This window comes from Molothrus aeneus, chromosome 9 (assembly GCF_037042795.1).
Source record: "Molothrus aeneus isolate 106 chromosome 9, BPBGC_Maene_1.0, whole genome shotgun sequence".
Lineage (NCBI taxonomy): Eukaryota > Metazoa > Chordata > Aves > Passeriformes > Icteridae > Molothrus > Molothrus aeneus.
The window spans coordinates 1,907,792-1,935,000 of NC_089654.1; the positions used below are offsets into that span (position 1 = coordinate 1,907,792).

General features: G+C 43.8%; 1 protein-coding gene across 1 annotated transcript in view; it reads left to right on the forward strand.

Annotated features, from left to right (window-relative positions):
- Positions 1 to 27,209, forward strand: part of JAK1 (Janus kinase 1) — a 55,170-nt gene that overhangs the window by 22,695 nt on the left and 5,266 nt on the right. The window contains exons 2-21 of the mRNA XM_066555538.1: positions 3,506 to 3,582; positions 4,352 to 4,550; positions 5,749 to 5,872; positions 9,318 to 9,468; positions 10,486 to 10,649; positions 10,765 to 11,098; positions 11,827 to 12,000; positions 14,104 to 14,261; positions 16,140 to 16,263; positions 17,407 to 17,593; positions 19,072 to 19,178; positions 21,273 to 21,419; positions 22,881 to 22,968; positions 23,967 to 24,094; positions 24,401 to 24,536; positions 24,902 to 25,053; positions 25,673 to 25,823; positions 26,118 to 26,212; positions 26,383 to 26,575; positions 26,777 to 26,901. Of these exons, the coding sequence (XP_066411635.1) occupies positions 3,577 to 3,582; positions 4,352 to 4,550; positions 5,749 to 5,872; positions 9,318 to 9,468; positions 10,486 to 10,649; positions 10,765 to 11,098; positions 11,827 to 12,000; positions 14,104 to 14,261; positions 16,140 to 16,263; positions 17,407 to 17,593; positions 19,072 to 19,178; positions 21,273 to 21,419; positions 22,881 to 22,968; positions 23,967 to 24,094; positions 24,401 to 24,536; positions 24,902 to 25,053; positions 25,673 to 25,823; positions 26,118 to 26,212; positions 26,383 to 26,575; positions 26,777 to 26,901 (2,943 nt within the window). The 5' untranslated portion in view covers positions 3,506 to 3,576. The remainder of the gene's footprint in view (positions 1 to 3,505; positions 3,583 to 4,351; positions 4,551 to 5,748; positions 5,873 to 9,317; positions 9,469 to 10,485; positions 10,650 to 10,764; positions 11,099 to 11,826; positions 12,001 to 14,103; positions 14,262 to 16,139; positions 16,264 to 17,406; positions 17,594 to 19,071; positions 19,179 to 21,272; positions 21,420 to 22,880; positions 22,969 to 23,966; positions 24,095 to 24,400; positions 24,537 to 24,901; positions 25,054 to 25,672; positions 25,824 to 26,117; positions 26,213 to 26,382; positions 26,576 to 26,776; positions 26,902 to 27,209) is intronic.

Here is a 27,209-nt window from a genome sequence, read left to right on the forward strand (position 1 = left end):
ACAGAAAAAAATAGGACTTGATGCTTGTGTGCTCCTGCATCTGTCCCAGGCACTGCAGGCAGAACAATAAAGGTGGGAAATGAACACCCAGCTCTCTGGGAGGGCTGAGAATCCTCTTCCCACATTGGTGACATGTTGTGAAGTTCAGAGAAGTGGCTGAAAATGCCTTGGAAAGGCACAGGAAAGGAGCAGGGTGAGTCCTCAGGGTGCAGCAGGGCATGGCTGGGTTTGGGCAGCACTCAGAACACACCAGGAGTTGCCCTCCTCTGCTTTTCAGAGCTGGAGAGCTGAAAATGGAAATATTTAATAGCTGTTAATCATAGGGTGATGCTAATGAAGCTGGCTGGTTTTCAGTTCTTGAGGACTCTGCTGCACATGGACCACTCCTGGTGAAAATTTCCATTCTGTGCCCTCCTGGCCCTGTTCTAAAACACAATTTTACAGTGTGGGTCAGTCATAGCACAGCATGGATTGCGCAGAAAAACCCAAGGGGAATTGTTAATTCTGCTTTGGGGTAAACAGCCTGGGATGAGATCACTCTGAATAAAAGCATAGAATAAACACAGTAATAAATAATTCAAACAAATAAAATGTACGTTTGGTGAGAGAATCCTGTGGAAAACAAATGGCATGTGCTCATATATCTAAATTTTCAGTCTCTAAGATGTTAGGAAATGTGAAACTAGATTGGCTGAGATGGCAAAAAAGAGGAAGAACTTGCAAATGATGCCTCAAAGTGAGTTTTGGTTTGGTCACATTTTAGCTGGGATTTTCCTGTATTTGTATTTTAGGGACTTTTGCCCTTGCAATGGACCTTCCATCTTTGCATTTGGCTTCCAGGATCCTGGGTTATGGTGAAGTGTGGGCTTGGTGGAGCAGCATCCTTCTGGCTCAAGGAAGATTTGCAGAGTTTCAATTTAATTTCTGCATCTGCCTTTTCTTAGTCTAAAGGTGTTGTTTAACAGATACTGTTGTACATCTGGTTTTTTTCCTTAAAAATGCTGGAGCTGCTGGGTTTCAAATGTAGCAAATCATAGCCAAAAACTCGAGTTTTTACCAAATATTATTCTCTCCCAAATGTCCTGATATTAATGGCCAAACTGATTAACAGCCCACCTTTAGACTTCCCTCCCCCTATTTCATAATTCTTTGTGATATCAGAGGTTTTTGAGGTCTCTGTTTGTGTGTGAGGAAAAGAATTCCTCACCTGGCTTCCCTTGGCCAGCCATGGGTGGGTCAGGATTTTAAATACGCAGGAAAAGCCTTTGCTGGGGGAGTGGGAGCTCAAGAAAAGCCATCCTGCATTCCCAAAAATATATTTTGGAGGGTGCATCAGAAAGAGCTGCTTCCACTGGGAGAAACAGGAATGAAGTGAAATTAAAATATGCCTGAAAAAAAGCAAATGCAGCAGGGACTGAGCACATCCCTTGGGGTAGAAAAGAGACAAAAAATTACACAAATAACAATTTGTGGGGCTCTGAGACAGTGGCAAAGGATAAGAATCACTTTTCAGAGAGGAAGCATTTGACTGTGTAGGTGTGGAGAAGGATGCTCAGACAGAGCAGGAATTTGTCTGGCTCTAAGGAGCCTTTTTGGAAGGTGAAAATGCATTTTTGAAAGGTGAATCCCTGACAATGAGCAGGGAATGTCTGGGAAAGCCATTAGGAAATAATAAATCACGGGTTGGATGGTGGTTTGTTTGGTTCAAACCCAGAAGGTTTTGTAAATGAAGCAGCACTTTAAGGTTTTAGCATTCTGGGAATTGCTGTGACTAAAACCAAGAGTAGGAGCTTTTAACCAAAGCAAAGCTGCTCTGTTGAAAAACAAGAAGTTTGATTTATGAATCTGTAAAAGGCAGTGGTTTTAAATTCCCCCTCACATTTTAAAACATCTGGACAATCTTTTTAACATTAGGCCCACACAGACATTAAAATCTATTGAGCTTCAGTTCTATGTAATTTAAAAGGGAGTTTTAATGAGATTCAAGTTAATGTATTTCACCTTTTTCATTTCAATTTTATGGTGCTGTGTGGAAATAATATTAATGTAAAAATTATTTTAGAAATATTATTTATTTTATAAATAATATATTGATTCATATTAATATATTTCACCTTTTTCATTTCAATTTTATGGTGCTTTGCAGAAATAATATTAAATCATATTAATATTATTTATTTATAAATATTAATTATTTATAAATATTCTTTATTATATAAAGACTATTAATATAATATTAATTCCTATTAATAATATTAATATATTTTAACTTTTGCATTTCTATTTTATGGTGCTGTGTAGAAATAATATTAATATAAAATTATTTTTAGATCTTATTTATTATATAAAGAATATTAATATAATATTAATTCCTATTAATAATATTAATATATTTCAGCTTTTGCATTTCAATTTTATGGTGCTGTGCAGAAATAATTCCTGGCTTGTGTGCATATTACATTCTCAATTTCTTGTTCCCCATATTATTGCCAAAGGAATGTGTCTGGAACCTCAAATTCAGCATTCAAGTGGCAGAGATGGCAGAAAAATGCAATTTAATTGGGAATGTGAGCCAGGCTCTTCAATATTTTAATTTTTTGATTCTGGGATGGGATCAGGTTTGCTGGGCTCTTCCCAAGCACCAGGGAAGTTGTGTGGCTCTGTCTGACTTCTCCCAGACTGAGCCTCAGGCTTTTAAAGCAGTATTTGCTGAAGTCTGCTAGGTCAGATTAACTCACCCTGCTGGAGCAAAAATAATCAACACACATATATTTGGAAGACATTTTGGCAGGGATGGGGTGGAGGGAGAAAGGAGGGATGGAGGCTGGAAGAGGAGGAATCTTCAGCCTCAGGTGAGTGATGGGTGAGGGTTCCCAAAGCAGCAGCACTGTCAGGTTTAGTTTGGACACATTTGAAATGATAATCTGGGAGGGCGAGGAAAAACAGAGAGCAGGAGAGAATTGGAATTAATATCTGGTGAAATTGGAATTAATATCTAATGAAAAATGTGAGGAATGAAGGCATGGAGGAGGTGAAGCACAGAGGAAAATGTCCCTGTGGTGTCACAGCTGAGGCTTGTGAGGAGAACAGTTCCAGACTGCAAACAGGGGGAAATCCAGGGAATAACCAAGGTTTTCCTGCTTGTTTGGTTGCATCTCAGGCAGTGCCCCCAAAGTGTCAGAAGGGATCAGTGGATGTGCCCAAACTCCTGGGTGGTTCCTGGGGCTGGCTTGGCTGAGGCCAGATCCAGGTCTCAGTTGTTGTTGTTGTTGTTGTTGTTGTTGTTGTTGTTGTTGTTGTTGTTGTTGTTATTATTATTATTATTATTATTATTATTATTATTATTATTATTATTATTATTATTATTATTATTATTATTATTATTATTATTATTATCTGTTCCCTAGGATTGCAAGTGGAATTTTTTCAGCCTGACCATTTCATTTGTGCCTCCAGCTGTACAAAGCCATCCCTGATAATGTTTATTTTTCCCTTTTTTTTTCAGTCAGAGAGAAGCTTCCCCTGGGGAGAGTGAAGACCCATTTCAGTTGTGTAGAGGATCCCACAGGCACATAAATGCAGGTGTGTTGGCTTTGGGGGTTCATTTTTTATTGGTTGTTTGGTGGGAGGATTAATTTCATAAACTATAAAGTTGGTGGTTTGGGCTTTCTAAAGCTTAGAAAAACATGGAACAAAGAACCCACATAACTCAAATAACTTTCTGCTCTTTCTATTTAAGCACTGGGTGTAAAATGCAGTTTTCTTTTGAGTCAGAGCTAACCTGTTGTGCATCCTTGGCAATCTAAAAGCTCTTGCATTAAATGTACTCAGTGCTACCCTTTCCTCCTGGAGAGACAGAGAAGTAGTAATACAAAATAAATGCCAATAAATCTTATAAAATACACCGTGACTCATAAACCATCAGCAGTTTCAAACACAAAGGGTGAGAGGGGAGAAAACAATGAGAAATCTTTTGCTGTTAAGGGGCTGTAAAAATAGAAGCTGACTTTTTAAAGAAGGAAACATCAAATGAGCTGTTTAAATCACTCGGGCTCAAGTGTTGTTTCCCAGCCAAGGAGGTGCTGAAGGATGTGAAAGTTATTTCTGCTTTGAGAAGAGAAACCTTGCAGGAAAGCTGTGGCACCACCAGAAGAGAAGGGAATGATAATGGAGCAGAGTTCCCAGAATAATCACTGACATTTCTTTTTTCCCCTTTTCACCTGGCTGGTTTTGGATAAACCCCACCTGAGGGTTTGGAGGATGCTGGTGCCCAGCCAGCAGTGATGGGTTTGTGTCCTGATAATCCCAACTCCCCTCACGTTTCCCTTTGCTCTTTCCCCTGCACTCCCAGTATCTCAACGTAAAAGAAGATTGCAAAGCCATGGCTTTCTGTGCAAAAATGAGGAGCACCAAGAAAAATGAGCTCAACCTGGAAGCTCAGCACCAGGGGCTGGAAATCCTCTTCTACCTGCAGGACAAAGCCCCCCTCTGTTACTCCAGCGGCGAGTTCACCTCGGAGGAGCTGTGCATTGAGGCTGCCCAGAAGTGCTGTGAGTATTTGGGTTTATTTCAGCTCCCAGGGGCATGGCAGCAGCCAGAGTCAGGCATCCTCTGTGTGTCAGTCAGAGGAAGAGCTTCCCTATCCCAATAAATCCCCACAAAGCTGTTCTGACCTCGTGTGCGTCCCTCACGTGTCAGAAGCTGTGCTGTGCTCTTCCCTCTGGGCTGGGGCTCAGCAGAACACCTGCAATTCCACAGGAAAAGTGGATTTCATCTCTGCTTGATCTCACAGCCCACTGGGCTTTTGTATTTACAGTTCTGAGGTTCTTTCCCCATGGAGCACCAAAGCTCACCCAGCTGCTGTGAGGTGTGAACAGGGGAACTGGGCAGGAATTTTCCTGCAGCTCTCAAATGTTTTCTTTGATTCTTGTAATCCCCTTCAGCTCATTTGCCTAATTGCTCCTCTTCCATGGGGATGGGTGAAATTATGGAAATCTGCAGGACAAACCTCACCAAATGAGTGCTGCTGTTGTTTTTTGAGAGGTTTGAGCACAGTGAGGGGTGTTTAACAGTCACCTGTTTATGTTGGTGTGCAGGAGCTGCTCTCTGGGTGAACCCACAGATGGTGCAGCTGCTCCCAGAGCTGGGACAAGGAATTCCAACAGATCTGGGATGGAGGAAACATCCATCCCAAAGAGATCTGGGATGGAGGAAACATCCATCCCAAAGAGATCTGGGATGGAGGAAGTGCCAGAGTTAAAGCAGATCAGCCCATTGGTGTCACAGCCTGTTCGTAGCTGCAGCAGACCAAAGCTTTCTCTGGCTTCTTTCTCTGTGGAGCCACCAAAGCTTTCTGCTTGTTTGCCAAAACCTCCTTTCACCTCTGGGGGTTGAATTTATTAACAAAATAAAGCTGAGAACAAAGTTGGGGGTTTGGTAAAACTCCCTTTTCTGTGATCTGGACAAAATGAAGGTTTTAAGTGATTTCTTTGGAGCTCAGACCTTGGGCTTTGAGGAGATTTGAGGATCACTTTAAGAGCAGAAATATCTGTTTAATCCACCCCAAACCACGTAGGTTGAACCCAGGTGACAGCTCCACCTCAACCTTTCCTCCCCAATATTTGTTTCAGGCTGATCCCAGTATCAGTTTCTTTTCATGATCCAATATTTGCTTTATGCTCTTGTGTTTTGGGGCGTGGATATGCCCTGGAGCTTTGTGATTCATTCATTTGTGTATTTTTGTGCCAGCTGTGTCCCCTCTGTGCCACAACCTCTTTGCTCTGTATGATGAGAACAAAAAGCTCTGGTATGCACCAAACCAGGTCTTCAAGGTGGAGGAAAAATCATCCTTCAGGCTCCATTATCGCATGAGGTAAGGGGAACACCTGGAAAATGAGATTTATTCATTCCTGAGCTCCCTGAAGAAGCAGGGAGGCAACACCAAAAGCAGCAGCTGGGTTTGCACAGCTTAGAGGAGAGATGAGCAGCAGGAGCTTCAAGCATCTCCTGATTTGTTTGCATCTTTGGGGTTTGATCTTGAAAAAAAAAAAGTTGGAAAAGCACAAGAAGTTGTTTTCACAAAACTGGGAGTGAGCAGGGTCAAAGTTAATTGGAAAATTGGCTCCAAACCACTGGGGTTTGTGTCAGTGCTTTTATGGATGAATTTCCATTTGAAGTGTTCCAGAGCACTGGATTAACTGTACATGATCATTCAGAAATGAATTTTTAAAAAAATTAATTTTAAAAATTAATTAACTAATTTTTGAATACAGCAGTGGATTAATGGTATGTGATCATTCAGAAATGAATTTTTAAAAAATTAATTTAAAAATTATTTTATGTTTTTAATACAGTGGTAGATTAACCGTACATGATCATTCAGAAACTAATTTTTAAAAAAAATTAATTTTAAAAATTAATTAATTTTTTAAAATACAGTGGTGGATTAACTGTACATGATCATTCAGAAATGAATTTTTTTAATTTTAAAATTTTTAATTAAAAAAATTTAGTTTAAAAAAAAATCTAATAGAGCAGTGGGTTAACTCTACATGATAATTCAGAAATGAATTTGTAAAAAAAAATTAATTTCAAACTTTAAATTTTTTTTAATTTATTTTTTAATAGACCAGTGGATTAACTGTACCTGACAATTCAGAAATGAGATAATTTGTATTTTTGCTTCCATTGATAGGTTTTTGTCATGTCTTTTTAATGATATCTCTAAAATGAGCGACGTGACTGGGCTCAGATGTTTGTGGGGCTTTGGCTTTTCTTCCTCTGCTGAGAACTTTTTGTTTTCTGTGTGAATTTCTCCTCCTCTGCCCTAAATCAGTGCCAGATGCTGCTGCACTTTTGATGATGTTTAAAAGGACTTCTCACAGAAACTCTCTGAGTTCCCTGTGGTTTTCTCACTTGCCTCAAGTTCTATTTATTGAATTTTTTTTAAAAATGAGAAACCCCAGGATTTTGTAATATCCTGGAGTCATTACTCAGAGAGGAGGAGAATTTAACTCTTCCATAGCTGGGTTTGGCTTTTGCTGTGGAAAAGGGATCCACTTCCTTTCTGGAGGGATTTTGGAAGCAGATTGTAGGATTCTGTGGGTTTGTGTAGGATTTTTGTGGATTTCTGTAGTATTTGTGTAGTGTTTATGTAGTATTTGTGTAATATTTTGTGGATCTCTGTAGTATTTTTGTAGTATTTTGTGGATTTCCATAGTATTTTTCTAGTATCTGTGTAGTATTTCTGTAGGATTTTGTGAGCCTCTGTAGTATTTTTTTAGTAGTTTATGGGTTCCTGTAGTATTTTTGTGGTATTTTGTGGATTTGTGTTTTCTTAGTAAAGAAAGTTTAAAATTTTTAATACCTAGGGTTTTAACATCTCCCCCTCTTGTTTGAATTATGAATACTGCATTGATAACATTTTAAATTATTTGTTGGATATATATTGGATTGAATTTTATATTTTATTTACTTATTATTTTATAAAAAAAATTATAATACTACCGATTTTTATCCGTATAAAGGAACTTCAAGTTTATAACTTTTTATAAAATTATGTAAATGTTATATAACTATATATAGGTGGGTGAATTACAAGGGTTGCAATTTTTGTGTAATTTATATTTGTGTGGGTGGTTTTTTTTGTTTGTGGAGTGGTTAGTGGTTTTTTGTACTTGACAGAATTTTATATTTTTTATTGAAATTTACTTAGATTTTGTATTTGTTAAAATACAAGTAAACTTCTGGTTTTTTGTAGGGATTGGAGGATTTTTTTTTTAAGTTTCGGAAATGAAGAATAGAGAATAAAATATTTATGATATTATAATAAATAATATAATATGTAATAAAATAATATGTAATATTATAATAAATAATGTAATATATAATAAAATATCATATATTATCATAATTCATACAATATATGATATGATATGATATGATATAATGTAGTATAATATAATGTAGTGTAATATAATGTAATATATAGAATATTATATACAATAATAAAATATTGATTAAATTTATTTTGTAAAATTGCATAGAGATATGTGAGATAATGGTGAATGATGATGGAAGATGCCCTGAGGGAGGGCTGGGTCCTGCTCCTGGAGCTCAGGGGCACAATTCCCTCCCCAGCTCATTGGGAATGGGGAAATTCGTGTTCCTGTTCCTGTTGTGGAAGTGAAATCCCCAAAATCTCTCCCAGGAAGCCCTGGAGCTTTCCAAGGAAAAGATTCTCCTTGATTTACCCATCCCTCAAACAATGGGGCCCCAATTGTTTTTGTGGTGTTAATCAGAGCAGTTAATTAGGGAAAGGAGCAAAGTCTCCTCTCGGTCCCAAACAATGCACAAGACCTTGCCCATGATTATTTTCAGGAAATAACAGAAGAATTGCAGTTATTAGTTCTGACTCCTCTTCTGCAGGAGAACAGGGAAGCAAAGTCATTTCCTCTGGGTTTCAGAAGGGTTTGCTTTGCTCTGCTCTCCAGGCCTCAGCCCAGGGAGTCCTGGAGGCTCCTCTGGTCCTTGTCAGGAGTTTCTGGCTCAGTTTTGGGTTGGAGTTCCTGCCTAAGAAGAGCTCAACTAAAAACATTCATTTTATTTTGCTGAAGACTCTGCACTGAGGCTGGGCCACTCCAGCCTTGACCACTGCAGGTTTGGGGCTTTATAAATGTCAGTCCCCAAACTGGTTTGGACTGGGAGGGACCTTAAATCCCATCCCATCCCATCCCATCCCATCCCATCCCATTCCAGGGACACCTCCCACTGTCCCAGGCTGCTCCAGCCTGGCCTTGGGCACTGCCAGGGATCCAGGGGCAGCCCCAGCTGCTCTGGGAATTCCATCCCAGCCAGGAATTCCCAATTCCCAATGTCCCACCCATCCCTGCCCTCTGGCACTGGGAGCCATTCCCTGTGTCCTGTCCCTCCATCCCTGTCCCCAGTCCCTCTGCAGCTCTCCTGGAGCCCCTCCAGGCCCTGCCAGGGGCTCTGAGCTCTCCCTGGAGCCTTCTCCTGTCCAGGTGAACATTCCTAAATCTGTCTTTCCTCACAGGAGAGGTGCTACATCTCTCTAAAAAAAAAAAAAAAAAAGAAAAAAAAAGGAAAAACCCCTAATAATCCATAATAATTGTAATTTTATATTTTCCTCCAGTTCCTCAGGCCAGGAACGTGCTGGAATGTTGGACTACTTAACCTTCAGGCAGAAGTTTGACCAGTTCTTACTTTGAACTGCTTTATTTTCCAAAACCCAGATTATCTTGTAGAAATGGAGGCTTTTCCCAATAGATTTTTCAAGTTTCTGGCTTTTCTGGCAGATATTATTTCACCAACTGGCACGGGACGAGCGAGAGCGAGCCCTCGGTGTGGAGACACTCCCCCAGGAGGGCCAAGGCCTATGACAAGAAGCTGGCCCCAGAGGGGACCCCCATCCTGGATGCCAATTCCCTGGAATACATGTTTGCACAGGTTGGAATTCTCTCTGATGCTGTATTCCCATAGATAAAATTTTGATGGGATTTTTGTCCCGTAAAAATGATGGGGTTCTGCTTTAAAAGCCTCTTTTTCAGCTCCTAAAATGCACATTATGTATCCTGTTAGTACTGGAAAGGGTTTGCTTTTTGCTGCTGCCTGGTGGAGAGGAGAGGATTTGCTGCAGGGAGGAGCAAATCCTCTCTCCCAGCCCAAAAAGGGGTTTCTTTTAATAGATATTTTCTTCTAAAGTGAGTTATTTGTGTTTCTAAACGCTCTCAGTCACCTTTAGTGGGACATTTGCCCAGAGCTGGGGCTGGAGAGGAGCAGCAGCAGAGGGAATCTGGCAGGGCTGGGTGCTTTTAATGAGTTTTTTTACTGGGTGGTGTTAAGGATTGATAAACATTTACTGATAACCCCGTGGTGATAAAGATTGATAACCTCACTGCAGTTTTGCTCTCCTCTTGTGCCTTCCAAAGGATTTTTCAAACCAGGAGCTGTCAGATTTCACCAAAAAAATGGGAAAATTCAGGTTGATGAAAGAGCAAATTGAATGCATGGAGGAAATCTGATTTACTGTTGATTCTGAGTAGAATTCCTGCAGGATTTTCACACTGAGAACCACAAGGAAAGAGAATTCCAGGGAAACATTAAAGCAACAAGACACAGAAATGTGCTCTTTGATAACCAAACACTTTCCAGGCTGTCCCAGAGCAAGGCTTGGCTTGGAGATGAATCCAGGAGAGGCTTTGGATGGGAAGGGCAGGGATAAAGCAGAGACACAAAATTGGTTTTGTGGAGCAGAAAATAAATATTGAAGGTACTAAAAGGGGCCAGAGATGGTGATTTCTGTAGTTAATTTTTAAAAAGTGAATTTTTGATGGACTGGTGTATAAAAGAAGGGGAGGAGGTTCCAGCTTCTCCTTGCCCAAGGATCCTGGGATGAATTCCTGGCTCAGGGACAAACTCTGGGAAAGACCAACTGGGTAATTTGGGGTTTTTTGTTCTGTTAAGGGCCAGTATGACCTAGTGAAGGGCCTGGCACCCATCCGAGACCCCAAAAACGACCAGGAGGTCCATGAGATAGAGAATGAGTGTCTGGGCATGGCTGTCCTGGCCATCTCCCACGATGCCATCAAGAAAAACGTGAAGCTGCCAGAGCTTCCCAAGGACATCAGGTGAGCTGGGATCCATCCTCTGTCCCTGCTGGCTCTGCTGCTCTCCCAGGAGGAATTTCATTCAATTTAATTTAATTTAATTTAATTTGATTTAATCCCTTGCTTCTCCTCCCAGTTACAAGCATTATATCCCTGAGACTCTGAACAGGACCATCAGGCAGAGGAATTTCTTGACCAGGATTCGGATCAATAACGTTTTCAAGCATTTCCTCAAGGAGTTCAACAACAAAACCATCTGCAACAACAGCGTCTCCCCTCGGGACCTGAAGGTGAAATATTTATCCACCATGGAGGTCCTGACCAAATATTATGGGGCAGAGATCTTTGAGACCTCGTTCCTGCTGATTTCTGCTGAGAATGAGGTGAATAAATTCAATTGTGGAGACAACGAGAAGTACGAAGTGATGGTGACAGGGAACAACGGCATCCAGTGGAGGCTCAAGCCAAGTGTGAGTAGCCTTGAGAAATGGGAATTCAAGGGGATTTTGGGACAGAACAGCTGCTGAAAGGTGGCTGTGGGCTTCAGACACAGCTTTGTGTTGGAGGGGCTTTTATAGGATTACAGGATCATCCAGGTTGGAAGGAGCTCAGGGAGTTCCAGCCAAATCCCCTTTTGAGGCTTGGTTTGAAGAGCAGACCAGGCTCAGGACTTTCATCCAAGACTGGACACTGGACAGCCTCTGTGGGCAGCCCTTTTACCAGGAAAATGAAAGACCCTGGGAAAAACATCCCAGAATTAAATGGATTTATTCTATGTATTAGAATACATTGTATTCTATATACTATATTATTAATATAGAATCTACATTAATATTATAATTAAAATTATAATTATAGTCTAATTAATAATTAATTTATATTATGCTATTCATTCATTTTTTAATTTATATAATACTTATATTCTGTAATTCTAACTAATAAATAATGAATTGATGTTACTATCTAGAATGAATTTTTGGTTTAGAGTAACTGTATTGCAATACATTATCTTATGTATTTTACATTATTATTCTATAATTTAGATTAATTTTGTTAAGTATATATTAATTATTGTCTATAATTCTAACTGATAAATAATTAACTTATATTGCTATTCTAGCATGGATTCTTGGTTTAGAGCAAAACCACAGTGCTAAACATGTTTTAATCACAGCTTTTATCCCAAATACATTTGCAGCCTGTCCAGACAGAGAAAGAGAAGAAGAAAAAATCCGATGGCAAAACCAAAAAGGAGGAGGAGAAGCACAAACTCCGGGAGACGTGGAACAGCTTCTCCTACTTCCCTGAGATCACCCACATCGTCATCAAGGAGGCCACAGTCAGCATCAACAAGCAGGACAACAAGAGGATGGTGAGCATGGGCAGGAGGGGCTGAGAGGAGCATTTCAAACCCTCACTCGGGGTTTGTCCCTTCACCTCAGCTTGGGCTTCCCTGGAGCCTGGGCTTGAGTCCCTGCTGGGTCACTTCATTCCCTGCTGGGTCATTGAATTCCCCAGTAGATCATTTAATTAATTCCCTGCTGGATCATTTAATTAATTCCCTGCTGGATCATTTAATTCCCTGCTGGGTAACTTAATTCCCTGGTGGATCATTGAATTCCCCAGTAGACCATTTAATTAATTCCCTGCTGGATCATTTAATTCCCTGCTGGGTCATTTAATTCCCTGGTGGATCATTGAATTCCCCAGTAGATCATTTAATTAATTCCCTGCTGGATCATGTAATTAATTCCCTGCTGGATCATTTAATTCCCTGCTGGATCATTTAATTCCCTGCTGGGTCACTTCATTCCCTGCTGGATCATTTAATTCCCTGCTGGATCATTTAGTTCCCCAGTAGATCATTTAATTAATTCCCTACTGGATCATTTAATTCCCTGGTGGATCACTTAATTCCCTGCTGGATCCTTTCCCTTCCATGGGGAGCCAGGCTGGGGTTGGGCACAAGGTGACAATTAAGGGACATATTGAGTGTAAATAACACCAAATGTGCTGGCTTTGGCACTGGGCACAGCAAAAAAACCCACAAAGTGCAGCTGTGTCCACACTGGCACAGAATTTTCCTCACAAATCCCATGAGGAATTCCAGAATTTGTGACAGGGAGGGCAGGGAATGGCCACTAAATCCCAACATCCTGTAGCCAGAAGTGGCTGAAGGATATTCCTCATTAATCCCTGCATTTCAGGGGTGTTCCAGCATTCCAACACCAATATTTTATAATATAGTGCATTACTAATATACTGTATCAGTAATAGTGCCTTGTGCACTTCACTGTGTGCAGCCAATGATAAATGAGACCATCCAAGAAGTTTTTACAGACCAAAAAAAGAGGGGGAGATGTGGAAAATGAATTTTAAAGGATTTCAAAACCTGACAGAAAGCTCCCACAGTTTTGTACATCTGTGTGCAAACTATGAGATAAAGTGAGCTGATTAGGAATGCCATGGAATAAAGATGACATTGTTGAGAGAGATTGAACTAGAAACAAATTTCAACAAGTTTCAAAAGATGGCCTTGCAAAAAAACCCAGATATTTTAGAGAATTAGAGCTGTGAAAGATGCATTGTAGTAGGACAATGTGGGGAAAAAAAATAGGTCATTGGTATTAAATATAGGTAAAAATATAGGTAAAATATAGGGGATTTCTGTTCAATATAGGTAAAAGATTGGTAAAAATATAGGTGATTGGTGTGAAATATAGATAAAAGTATAGGTAAAATGTTGGTAAAAATATAGGTGATTGGTGTTAAAAATAGGTTAAAATATAGGTTAAAATATAGGTGATTGGTGTTAAATATAGGTAAATATTGGTAAAAATATACGTGATTGGTGTTAAATGCAGGTAAAAATATAGGCAAAATATAGGTGATTGCTGTGAAATATAGGTAAAATATAGGTAAAAATATAGGTAAAAATATAGGTGATTGGTGTTAAATGTAGGTAAAAATATAGGTAAAAATGTAGGTGATTTGTGTGAAATATAGGTAAAAGTATAGGTAAAATATAGGTAATAATATTGGTGATTGGTGTTAGAAGTATTAGCAGCATTATGTGGCAAAAGTTAATTTAAAAGAACATTTATAAGGTGTTGTAACCAGGAAATGGATTCTGATAGAATGTTGTAGAGTTTTACATCTCTTATGTCTCACCCTTCAACGAGACTGATAATAAAATAAAATCTTTTAACATTTTTTTTAAAATCCTTTTTTTATTGGGTGATTGCATCTTTATGTTGGTCTTATTGCATCTCATGTATGCTCTTCTCTTTGAGCCTTCCCGGCAGTGAAAATTCCAGGAATTTTAGGCTCTTTTCTGCTTTGCTGCCATTCGATTAGAGAACCTTCACTTCAGAGCAGGGGATGAGCTGGTCCTACCCGTCCCCAAGGTTTAGGGAGAAATCTTTGAGATGTTTTTGAGCCTCACAAGCTGTGCTGTGCTGTGCTGTGCTGGCAGGAGCTGCGGCTGGGCTCGCACGCCGAGGCGCTGTCCTTCACCTCGCTGGTCGACGGCTACTTCAGGCTGACCGCGGACGCCCACCACTACCTGTGCACGGACGTGGCTCCTCCCCTCATCCAGCACAACATCAGCAACGGCTGCCACGGCCCCATCTGGTCAGTCCCTCTGCATTTGGGGTTATGGGCCCATCTGGACAGTCCCTCTGCATTTTGGGGTTATGGGCCCATCTGGTCAGTCCTTCTGCATTTTGGGGTTATGGGCCCATCTGCTCAGTCCCTTGTGCATTTTGGGGTTATGGGCCCATCTGCTCAGTCCCTGCTGCATTTTGGGTTATGGGCCCATCTGCTCAGTCCTTTTGCATTTTGGGGTTATGGGCCCATCTGCTCAGTCCCGGCTGCATTTTGGGGTTATGGCCCCATCTGCTCAGTCCCTGCTGCATTTTGGGCCCACCTGGTCAGTCCCTGCTGCATTTTGGGGTTATGGGCCCATCTGCTCAGTCCCGGCTGCATTTTGGGTTATGGGCCCATCTGCTCAGTCCCTCCTGCATTTTGGGGTTATGGGCCCATCTGGACAGTCCTTTTGCATTTTGGGGTTATGGGCCCATCTGCTCAGTCCCGGCTGCATTTTGGGTTATGGGCCCATCTGCTCAGTCCCTGCTGCATTTTGGGGTTATGGGCCCATCTGCTCAGTCCCTGCTGCATTTTGGGGTTATGGGCCCATCTGGTCAGTCCCTTGTGCATTTTGGGGTTATGGGCCCATCTGCTCAGTCCCTGCTGCATTTTGGGCCCATCTGGTCAGTCCCTCTGCATTTTGGGGTTATGAGCCCATCTGGTCAGTCCCTGCTGCATTTTGGGGTTATGGGCCCATCTGCTCAGTCCTTCTGCATTTGGGGTTATGGGCCCATCTGGTCAGTCCCTGCTGCATTTTGGGGTTATGGGCCCATCTGCTCAGTCCCTGCTGCATTTTGGGATTTATGGGTCCATCTGGTCAGTCCCTCCTGCATTTTGGGCCCATCTGGTCAGTCCCTGCTGCATTTTGGGGTTTGTGGACCCATCTGCTCAGTCCCTTGTGCATTTTGGGGTTTTTGGGCCCATCTGGTCAGTCCCTCCTGCATTTTGGGGTTTGTGGATCCATCTGGTCAGTCTCTTCTGCATTTTGGGGTTTTTGGGCCCATCTGGTCAGTCCCTTGTGCATTTTGGGGTTTTTGGGCCCATCTGGTCAGTCCTTTCTGCATTTTGGGGTTTGTGGACCCATCTGCTCAGTCCTTTCTGCATTTTGGGGTTTATGGATCCATCTGCTCAGTCCCTGCTGCATTTTCAGGGGTTTAATTTTGATAATTCCTCTCACAGTGAATGTGGGGTTTGGGTGGGTGGTGGTTACCAAAACTTCATTTTGTTAAAGGAAAAAAATCAGTGTTTTTCTCCTTACTCGTCTATAAACTCAGTGTTTCTGCACTAAAGGAGTGTTCCAAGAGTTTTTTCCATGGACACATGGGAATATTTTAGGTAGAGAGTGGAAGTGTCTCTTCACAAAGAGACACTTGGATGAACAAAGCCTGGGGTTTTTAAGCACCTAAAGGAATTCCCTTCCCTCCACCCACCTTTGTGGCTTTCCCCTTTATTGAGAAAATTTTGATTCTTATTAATTATTTTATTTATTTTAATTTATTATTTTTATTTTGTTATTATTCCCTTTATTGTTATTTATTTATTATTCCCTTTATTTCCCTTTATTCCCTTTATTCCCTTTATGCACTTTATTCCCTTTATTCCCTTTATTTAAGCTGCAAACCGAGAAATCCAGGAGTTCATCTGCACAGTGCTGGATGCACAATTCACTTTATTAAATCCTTCCTCCCTTGCTCTGTGCAGCCCAGTGTGAGCCATGCACCCTTAAATCCCACTTTCACAACAATATAAATATTTCTAAGCTGCTGTTACCCCCCAAGCAGAGGTTTGCTCTCCTGTCCCACCCCAAAAGCAGATTTTTGGCTGCTGCCCTGCTGCTTTTCCTCACTCTCCAATCCCTTCCAGCACGGAATATGCCATCAACAAGCTGAGGCAGGAGGGCAACGAGGTGGGCATGTACGTGCTGAGGTGGAGCTGCACCAACTTCAACCACATCCTGATGACTGTCACCTGTCTGGAAGGCTCAGAGGTACAGGCAGCTGCCATCTGCTCCCTGCAGCCCCTGGGGATGGGCTTTGTCCTCAGGGCACTCGCCCTCAGCTCTGGGAAGGGAATTGGCTTTTTCTCCCCCAGCCCTTTGTGCTGTCTCTCCAAATGGGATTAATTAAATCCACAACAGCTCCATTCCTCCCAATCACACTGTGCAGGGATGTGATAAAAATGAAGCATTTCAAGCTCATCACATGGGGAATTTGTCACTTCACCTTGCCTTGAGCATGGTTCAGCTTCCCTGGAGCCTTTCTGGGCATGGCTTTAATTCCCTTGATGGATTTCATTCCCACAGCAGCCTCAGCTGGATGCCTGCAGCTGGCTTGGTGGTTTGGGAGGGTATTTATTGTGTTCACACAAGAATAATAATAAATAATGAATTAAATAATACGTAATAAACAAAGTAGTAAATAATGGATAACAAATAATAAATAATAACAAAATAAATCCTTCTCTTAGGAAAAAATGGTCATGGAATCAGTGGTGAGTCAGGAAGGGATATTTGATACTGGGTGTATCTCCTGTAGATATTTAAAAAAGAAAGATGATCAGCTCTCTCTTTTAACGGTAAAACAAGAAAGGAATTTTGTCTTGGAAAAGAGGGAAGGGGGAGGTGACCCAAAGCTGCAGAGGGGAGACCCTGAGAGCTCTTGGGATGGGGAAGTTCAGGAGTTCAGCCCTTGCCCAGTGGAACCTGGAGGATCTCAACACCAGCCTGGGATTGAGCAGTCTGGGGTGGGAGAGGGAGTTCTGCTATTTTTAAATTGGGATTTTGAAACCCTGCTCCAGATTCTGCAATTCTTGACCAAACAAAGAGAAAATTCCTCCAGAAGAGGCAGCACTTCTGCATAACCTCAGACTCTGCAAACAAACAACAAAAAGCCATAATTTGTGCTTTGATTGCATCTTTATGTTGTTGCTCTTTTCTTTGAGCCTTCCTGGGAGTGAAAATTGCAGGAATTTTGGGGTTTTTTCTGCTCTGTTAAAGTTTGATTAGAGGACCTTGACATAGGAGCAGGGGATGAGCTGCAGTGATGCCAAGGTTTTGGGAAGCTTTGATGGCTTTACAAACAATTCCTTCACTCCAGTGATCCCATTTCCTTTCTTTTCCCTCCACCCCCAGGTGGTGAATAACTCAGGCCCCTACAAGAACTTCCAGATCGAGGTGAAGAAAGGGGGGTACTTCCTCCATGGCTCCAACAAATCCTTTGCATCCCTGAAGGACCTCATGGATCACCTGAAGGGACAAATCCTGCGGACAGACAACATCAGCTTCACCCTCAAGAGGTGCTGCCAGCCCAGACCCAGAGGTAGCCTGGCCTGGCAGGGTTTTCTTGTTGCAAGGGAACAAACTCCAGACTCTTTTAATGTATTTTTAGTGCTGTATCCTGGTGTAAAGCTCTTAAAAAAAAAAAAAAAAAAAGAGGTTTAAAGATTTTTCCTTCTCTGGGGAGGAGTTTTGTCAGATGCCATGGGCAAGTTTGAGTGAGGAGAGGAAAAGAGGGTTGGGATCTCCTGGTTTGCTCTCACTGTGAGCTGCTGTTTAATAACTCATCTGCACCAGGCAGCAGGGAAGGGTTTTGGTCCCAAAACTGATGTCCTGAAGAGCCTGGTGGCAGGAAATCATCTGTGAGGTGCCATCTGAGGGACAATGGGCTCGTTGTTGGGTGCTGCCAGCACTCTCTGGAGCTGTCTGCTATGAACTCTGAGGGCCTTGCAGCTGGGCTTGGTGTGAGAGGAAGCACAGTGGGGTGATTGTGCTGAGCTGATAATGGTTTCCTGTTAGAGCAGGGCAGTAACTGAGCCACATCAATCACCTGCTGCTCTGAGCCTTTGGGAGAGCCCCTGAGCTGCTCTCACTGCACCAAGAGCGTGGGGCATGCTCTGGAGCAGGGGCACCTTGCACTTCTGATATTTTGGTTTCATTTTGATGGCTGGATTTGGGATAAAACGAAATAAAAAGGAGCAGGGAGTTGATTGCCCACTTCAGCTTCTCCCTGGCTTTAGTTGCAGCAGGATTCAGTGCGTGCTCCCTGCTCTGTCCCTTCCCTGGTGGGTTTTTCCTTCTTTTGGAATATTTCATCAGATATTCACAAAGAAGTGCAGGGGATGCAGGGCTGAAACAGGATGTGGTGATTCCTGGTGACTCCAGAATTCCAGAAGATGATTTAGCCCCAGTGCCAGGTTCTGCTCCCAGCAGGAGGAAGCCCAGATGCCCCCACACATCCCAATCCCAGTAAATAATACCAGGAGGGCAGAATTCATGTGAAGAACCTGGATCTGCCCTGCAGCAGTGGGAAGTGGATTTTTGAGTCTGCTCCTTCTGCTCATTCCCCATTCCCCAGCTGAATTCCAGTGCCCTGGGAGCACTGCTGGTGCTTCCCAGAGTAGAGGGAGTTTGGAAGGAGGTGAAGAGGAAATGAGGCTCCCCCTTGCACACTGGAGAGGGGATGGCCCTGCTGCAGGAGGGGATAGGGGATGTTTTGTTCCATTTTATCCCATGTACAGCACAGCTATTTTCTCTTTCAGTCTTTGTGCAGAAAAGTCTGTTCAGTTGTTCAAAATCACCCTGATCTGGCTGATAATAACTCTGTATTTAAAATACAAACATGAAACTGTGCTTTAATGATTTCTCTGTTGAATCAGGAGCAGAAATCAAGCCCAAGTTTATTTTTCCTTCCCCTTTTTTTGGGGGATTTTAATGCATTTCCATCCATGCTGGTACTGGGAAGGGGTAATGCAGTTTCTCTGGAAAGCTTTAAGGATATTTTCTGCCCCTGCCTTGCAGAAATCTCCAACCTGCTGGTGGCCACCAAGAAGGCCCAGGAGTGGCAGCCAGTGTATCCCATGGGGCAGCTGAGCTTCCACCGCATCCGCAAGGAGGAGATCGTGCAGGTGGGAGCCTGGGGGGACATGAGGGAGCCCCCAGAGCCTGGGGCTGTCATCTAAAGCTTGGAATTCAACCCAGGGTTTGATCTGAGACCTTGGGAAAGGCTCCCAAACGGAGGTGCCAGGAGTGAGAATGTGGATTTATGAAATAAATGTGTATTTTTAAAGAAGGGACACGTTAAACTAAGTGGAGGAAAGTTTAGAGTTTTAGAGTTTAAGAGATAGAAAAAATAAAAGCAGTTACAAAGGTGAACAAGGAGTTTAGAATGTAGCACTGTGGGTTTGTGTGCCAGAACATGATTGGCTAAAAGAGCTTACACTGTAGCATGAGTCCATAAGACAAAATATGTAAGGATTGGGTCAAAAGCATAAATAAATATCCTTGTTGGCATTGTTTTATTGGTTAATAAACCCTTAAAAGGATTGTGACTGGAGGCCTTGTGACCCTCTGAGCCGTGCAGTGAAGATGTGAGCCCAGCTCACCCTTCCTGCCTGTGCAGAAGATAAGAAAGATAAATCCCATCACCTGAAGGAGCTCAGAGGTGCCATCTCTAATTCATTCAAAACCCCCCAGGTGCTGAGGTGCCCTGGCAGCCAGGAGTGTGGCTGTCCCTGAGCCCTGCAGGGGACACCAAACCAGCCCTGCCACTCTGCCACTCCCAGCTCCCCCCAGCAAACTGCAGCTGGAGCTTTATTTATTGGCATTGATTTATTTGGGTTTAAGCCTCTGCTGGCAGAATCCTGCTGCTTGTATGGCTTTGTGTGGACAAAGAAGAGCTCAGGAGTGGTGCCTTTCACTGGAAATGAAATTGATATTTAGATATTCTAATGGAAAACAGGGGTTTTAAGGTCATTTCTTGGGAGTCTTAAGAGCTGGTTTGTTGTGGGTGTATTTTTTAAAGCCTGACTTATCAGAGAAACAGAGGTTTGAGACAATATTCTACAGTAAAAAAGGTGAAGTATTCAAAAGCTCTGAGCAGTCAGAATTCTGTGTCTAATCCTCCCCAAATTTTCAAATTTCCCCTTGCTTGTAGTTATTTATTCAGGTCACCTGAATGAGCCTCAACAAACACACAGGGCCTTGAATACACTTAAATCAGATTTAACATTGCCAAAAGAGCTCTTAATTCATGCCCTTGGACTCTTCTGTGGAATAAAAAGGTATTGGGTGTTTTTTATTTGCATCATTGCAGACAGAGATTGGGTTTGGGCTGGTGTTTGCAGTCAGCATCCTGCAAAAATATCCCGAGGCAGGATGTTATTTTGGAGGAAATTGCTTCCCCAAACAAAGCCTTGCAGTGAAATATTACTTCCTCTGACTTTTGGAAACACATTAAAGATCACCTCAGCAGCACTTTGTGAATAAGAGCCCCAGCTGTTGTTTATTCTTTTGTTTAGTCTGGGAATGCTCAATCCCAGGGAACCTGTTGGGTGATGTGGAGGTCTAATATCCAAGGAATTCACATGGGGAGGATGCTCAGAGCCTGATGCCTCAGGTTTTGGCTTTTCTATTTTCCCATTCTGTGCTGCTTTAGTGTGTGGGTCTGGGCTCACATCAGGGGATGCTGAGCTCTGTGCACAGAGCAGGGAGACAAAACAATTCCTGCTCCAGCTGGGCACCAAGGACAAATGATCCAAATCTCAGCCCCAGAGCACAAACCCCGTGGGCTGGAGAGAGAAAAACAAGCAGGGTGGGACTGCAGGGGCTAAAGCTGGAATGGGACAATGAACTGCAAGGTGCAAATGGAGCAGAACTGATCCCAGGGACAGAGCCCGTGCCCGGCCGTGCATTTTGGGGCCATTTGGTTCATCTTGGGTGCAGCCCTGGCTGGGCTCTGGTGCTGCCCAAGGTGGATCCATGGAGGAGATGCTTGGAATGAATCCCTGCTTTATTCTGGAGCTCTGCCCAGCCTCTGCTCCAGCTCAGCCTGCACAAGGCACTGAGCTCACTGAAGCAAAAGCAGCTCCCTGGCTTTGGGTTCTCCCAGGAACAATTTCAGTCTGTAACCAGATCAGACAGAAAGAAGTGCAGATTCCAGTAAATATTTGTGTAAATCTTGTTTGCTCCCTGCCTGACAAACCCCTGCTGCTGTGTCTCAGGGAGAGCACCTGGGGAGAGGCACCAGGACCCAGATTTACTCAGGGATGCTCAGCCTCAAGGATGATGAGAACGAGGGGTATCAGAACGAGAGGGAGATCAGAGTCCTGCTCAAAGTCCTGGACCCCAGCCACAGAGACATCTCCTTGGCAAGTTTTTTCTTTTATCTATCTTTTCTTTAATATAAGAAATAAAATACTGATTAATTTTGTTTTATAAAATTATATAGAGATATGCAAGATAATGACATAAATGTTATTACTAGCATAAATGTTGTAAATATTATTAACATAACATATTACTAACATATAAATGTTACTACTGACATTTTTAGTTACAAGTATAAAGAAATATCAGAGTAAAATAATATATGTTATTATATTAATAACATAATTATTAATAAAGAAGAATATAATAGTAATTAGGAATTAATTAGATAATACACATAATCGATAACACATGTGAAATTAGATAATTATCAAGTATTAAAGCATCGTATGTTATCTTAGAGTCTGCAGTACTTGATAAATTTTAAATTTTAAATTAGTAGAGAACTGGAAAATTATGTCTAAATAACAATTCTCTTAGTTCTTTTTAAAAACAAATTCGGTTATTATATTAATACAGTTAAATTATTAAGCTAAAGTGACTTAAATATTATTTTGATATAGAAAACACCTAGGTTTGTTGTCAGACACCTTGTCTAGATAGAACTAAAGCTCAGCTGCATGGATGACTTTTGGGAAAGTGCAGGGAATGGGGAAGGGCTGAAGGTGCAGCTCAGCCCTGGGCACATCCCTGCCCTGCTGCCCTTGGTGTGCCTGACCCCAAGGGTGTTTGTGCTGCTGTTCCTGTGTGTGCCTGACCCCAAGGCTGTTGGTGCTGCTGTTCCTGTGTGTGCCTGACCCCAAGGGTGTTTGTGCTGCTGTTCCTGTGTTCCTGACCCCACAGGTGTTGGTGCTGCTGTTCCTGTGTGTGCCTGACCCCAAGGGTGTTTGTGCTGCTGTTCCTGTGTGTGCCTGAGCCCAGGGCTGTTGGTGCTGCTGTTCCTGTGTGTGCCTGACCCCAAGGGTGTTGGTGCTGCTGTTCCTGTGTGTGCCTGAGCCCACAGGTGTTTGTGCTGCTGTTCCTGTGTGTGCCTGAGCCCAGGGCTGTTGGTGCTGCTGTTCCTGAGCCCAGGGCTATTTGTGCTGCTGTTCCTGTGTGTGCCTGACCCCACGGGTGTTGGTGCTGCTGTTCCTGTGTGTGCCTGACCCCAAGGGTGTTTGTGCTGCTGTTCCTGAGCCCAGGGTGTTTGTGCTGCTGTTCCTGTGTGTGCCTGACCCAGGGCTGTTTGTGCTGCTGTTCCTGTGTGTGCCTGACCCCACAGGTGTTTGTGCTGCTGTTCCTGAGCCCAGGGTGTTTGTGCTGCTGTTCCTGTGTTCCTGACCCCACAGGTGTTTGTGCTGCTGTTCCTGTGTGTGCCTGACCCCACAGGTGTTTGTGCTGCTGTTCCTGTGTGTGCCTGAGCCCAGGGCTGTTTGTGCTGCTGTCCCTGGTGTTCAGGCTGGGTTGGGCTCCAGGAGGCTGCTCAGGAGCAGCAGCTGGAGCTGTTTCTGCCCTTTCCCCAGGCGTTCTTTGAGACAGCCAGCATGATGAGACAGGTGTCCCACAAACACATCGTGCTCCTGCACGGCGTCTGCGTCCGCGACCTGGAGAGTGAGTGACAGACCTGCCAGGGACATGGGGACAGGGGATGGCACTGCCAGGGACATGGGGACAGGGGATGGCACTGCCAGGGACAGGAATGGCACCTGCCAGGGACATGGGGACAGGGAATGGCACTGCCAGGGACATGGGGACAGGGAATGGCACCTGGGAGGGACACAGGGACAGGGACATGGCTGGCAGCTGCTGCCTCTGGAGCTTCCCAGAGTGGAGCTGGGACAGCAAAGCAGCTGGAAAGGCCTTTCTTTCTCCCAGGAAATTTCCCTTTCCAGCTCTGTGTTTGAGCCTTCCCTAAGGCTGGAGTGCCAGAGGCAGGGGCAGTGTGGATACACACCACCCCGTGAAATTTGCACAATTAAATTTATTACATTTATTACAAATATACATTCATTTGTATGAAATAAATGTATATTTGTAATATTGATACATATAAAGCATGTACACATTTATATGTATACGTTTCTATGTGTACATTTTTATGTTTTTGCATGTAAAATATAAATATGCATATAAAAAACCTAAGTGCATACAATACACCTTTATGTGACTTCTTAAGCCAAGACAGTCCTAATGTTGTGGGGTGGGCACCAGAAGGAGAGCAAAGCTTTAGAAAATTAAAAGACAAACAGGTTAATGCCCCAGCCTGAGCTCTTCCAGACTCAGGAAAGGAATTTGAGTTACATGTGGGTGTTAAACAGGGCCATGCTGAAGGAATTTTGGTACCAGAGCACGGGGCAGCCTGGTGTTGATTTTTCAGAGCTGTTCTGTGCATTAAAATTCCACCTTTGGAATGCCTGGTTCCAGGTTTAATGTTCATTTGCCACACAAAACCCCTCAGCCTTTTAATCTGGACTCTGAGCATTGAAATAAACCTTAGGCAAGGCGAAATAAAAACATTTTCCAACCATCTGGGCTGGGAGGTGGGAACACAAATTCAGTGACTCCAAACAATTCATTGCTGCACTGACTTTCTGCACCTGCCTCTGTAGATATCATGGTGGAAGAGTTTGTTGAATGTGGGCCTCTGGATCTGTTCATGCATAAGAAAAGTGAAGTTCTCACAACCCCATGGAAATTCAAAGTGGCCAAACAACTTGCAAGTGCCCTGAGCTACCTGGTAAGAGACACTGGGGCCTAGCTGGGAATACATTTCTCCATCAGGAAAAGTGCTGGAGTGGGAACACTCCCTGCTCCTCCTTTCCTTCTCTTCCTCCAGTTTCTTCCCAGGTGTAATTTTGGATTTCAGCTTGGAGCACTTTAGAGATCCCCTGTGGTGTGGATATCCTGGAGCACTTGCAGAGCTCCAATTTCTTCCCTGTTATAATTTTGGATTTCAGCTTGGAGCACTTTAGAGATCCCCTGTGGTGTGGATATCCTGGAGCACTCACATCTCTCTCACTGTTCTTTCCCTGCCTTTGTGTAGGAGGACAAGGATTTGGTGCATGGCAATGTGTGCACCAAGAACATCCTGCTGGCCAGAGAGGGCATTGATACCGAGTATGGGCCCTTCATAAAGCTGAGTGACCCAGGAATCCCCATCACGGTGCTCTCCAGGCAAGGTATGGCCAGAAATGCATTTATAGCAGCCAGAGCTGGCTCTGCAGTGGTGATCAGCTGCAATGAGTGATCAGCTTTCAGACAAACACACTGCATTTGTGTGTAGCAGGAATCATCTTCCATGGATCTGCACATACTCAGTGGCTGTTCAGAGCATTCATTTCTCTTACAAAATGTTGTGTCCAGTGAGATGAGACAGAAGGAATCTGTTTGTGGATGGCTCCAGGCACAAGCCTGTGAAATCCTTCTGAAAACAGGAATTTAAAAATCAAGAAACAGGACAAATTCTGCAGCTCCAGTTTATTTCAGACAAGAATAATTCCGTTTTCCACCCTGTGATATTCACCCCTGATGTGTTTCGCCCCAGAGCGCGTCGAGCGGATCCCCTGGATTGCACCTGAGTGTGTTGAAGATTCCAAGAACCTCAGCATTGCTGCAGACAAGTGGAGCTTTGGTACAACCCTGTGGGAAATCTGCTACAATGGAGAAACTCCACTGAAAGACAAGACCTTAGCAGAGGTAAAGCTGTTACACAAACTTGGCTCCATCCTCTTGGGCCCTTCAGTTTTCCCCCTTGTCCTGTCCCTCCAGGCCTTGTCCCCAGGTGCTCTCAGCTCTTCTGGAGCCCTTTAAGCCCTGGAAAGGGCTCTGAGTTCTCCCTGGAGCCTTCTCCTCTCCAGACTGGGCAATCCCAGTTCTCCCAGGCTTTTCTAACCCCTGGAATGCTCATCCCAGCCTTGTCTCACCTGGCCTGGAGCTGGGACCTCCCAGGGCTGAGGAGCACCCAGGGTGTCCTTGGCAAACATTTCCTGGTGCATAAATAACTGGGAAAACCTGGCAGGAAATGATTCTTGAAAGTGAATTCAGCACCTTTTGAACACTTCATGGGTGTTAAGTGGTAGCTCCAGACTCAGCACAAGAGGAATTCCCTAAAGATCCAAGTTCCAGCTGAACAGGGGGATTTCCTTGGCAAAGCTCACACTGAAATAAGGATTTCATGGTCACATCCTCTGATGTAGAATCACAGAACTGCTCAGGTTAGAAAAGACCTCAGAGATCCTCGAGCCCAGGCAGTGCCCAGCTCAGAACTGGGGGCTGTGGAAGTTGAAATTGCTGGAATGTCTGTTTGCTCCCACAGAAGGAGAGGTTCTACGAGGGCCACTTTGTGCTGGCCACGCCGTCCTGCAAGGAGCTGGCAGACCTGATGAAGCAGTGCATGAACTATGACCCCCACCAGAGACCCTTCTTCAGGGCCATCATGAGGGACATCAACAAACTGGAGGAGCAGAGTAAGGCCTGGGATACTGAGGGAGGGATCATGGAATCCTGGGCTGGGAGGGACCTGGAGAGCATCTCCTTCCAACCTCCTGGGAGCTGAGCAGCTGCTCCAGGGTTGGAAACTCACCCAGAGAAATCCGGGTGTGGGTGTGGAAGCAGATCCAGACTGGCACAAAGGGATGGAGAACTCCCTGTCAGAAAGCAGCTGGGATCTAAGGAGGGAAAGATGGGAGAGGGAATAGAGCAAGAATGCCTTGGAGTGTCAGACCAGGCAGGAGCCTGACCTGGGGTGTTTTCCCCCCCAGATCCTGATATTGTCTCAGAGAAGAAACCTGTCACCGAGGTGGATCCCACCCTCTTTGAGAAGAGGTTCCTGAAAAGGATCCGGGATTTGGGGGAGGTAAGAGCAATGTCACCCCCAGAACACAGCCAGTGCTCCTGGCTGTCCCCACAGCCACATGAACCCAAATCAGTGCCTGGCTGTCCCCACAGCCACATGAACCCAAATCAGTGCCTGGCTGTCACTGTCTGAGCATTGTCCTCAAGGATGCTCCTTTCTCTCCCTCCCAGGGCCACTTTGGCAAGGTGGAGCTGTGCAGATATGACCCAGAAGGTGACAACACCGGGGAGCAGGTGGCAGTGAAATCCCTGAAGCCAGAGAGTGGAGGGAATCACATTGCTGACCTCAAGAAGGAAATTGAAATCCTGAGGAATCTTTATCATGACAACATTGTCAAATACAAGGGGATTTGCACAGAAGATGGTAAATCTTGCAGAAAATGAAAAAGTGTATGGGTTTTCCTTTAGAATTTATAAATGTCCTGCCTGGAGCAGGTTTTCCTGTGCATTGGCTCAGGGATGGATGATGGGAATGAGCCATGGGATGTTTAAAATGCTGCTGGTGCTCTGGGCTTGTACCAAAGCTGTTGAGAAGGGTCTGCAAACCAGACATGCTGTTTTTTAGGAGGAAGTGGGATTAAACTCATCATGGAATTCCTTCCCTCTGGGAGCCTGAAGGAGTATCTCCCACGGAACAAGAACAAGATCAATCTCAAGCAGCTGCTCAGATATGCAGTTCAGATCTGCAAGGTGAGCTGGGCCCCGAGCCTGCAGCTCCATCAGCTGGGTGAGGGGGATGGAGAACATCACCAACAAACCCATTCTCCTTCTCTGTCCCCATGGATCAGAATCCGTGCTTTGGGTGCCAGTGGCACAAGGATCAGCTGGGGAATAATGAGGAGGTTCCAAGTTCCAAAGTTTGCTCTGAAAAGTTGTTCCTGTGGGAGAATTTGGAGGATCAGGAGGGAGGGCAGCACTTGGAATGTGCTGGCAAGAGGAAAGGTGCGAGGTGAAGTCTAAAGGGATGGACATGAGAGTGCAGAGCACAGTCAGGAAGC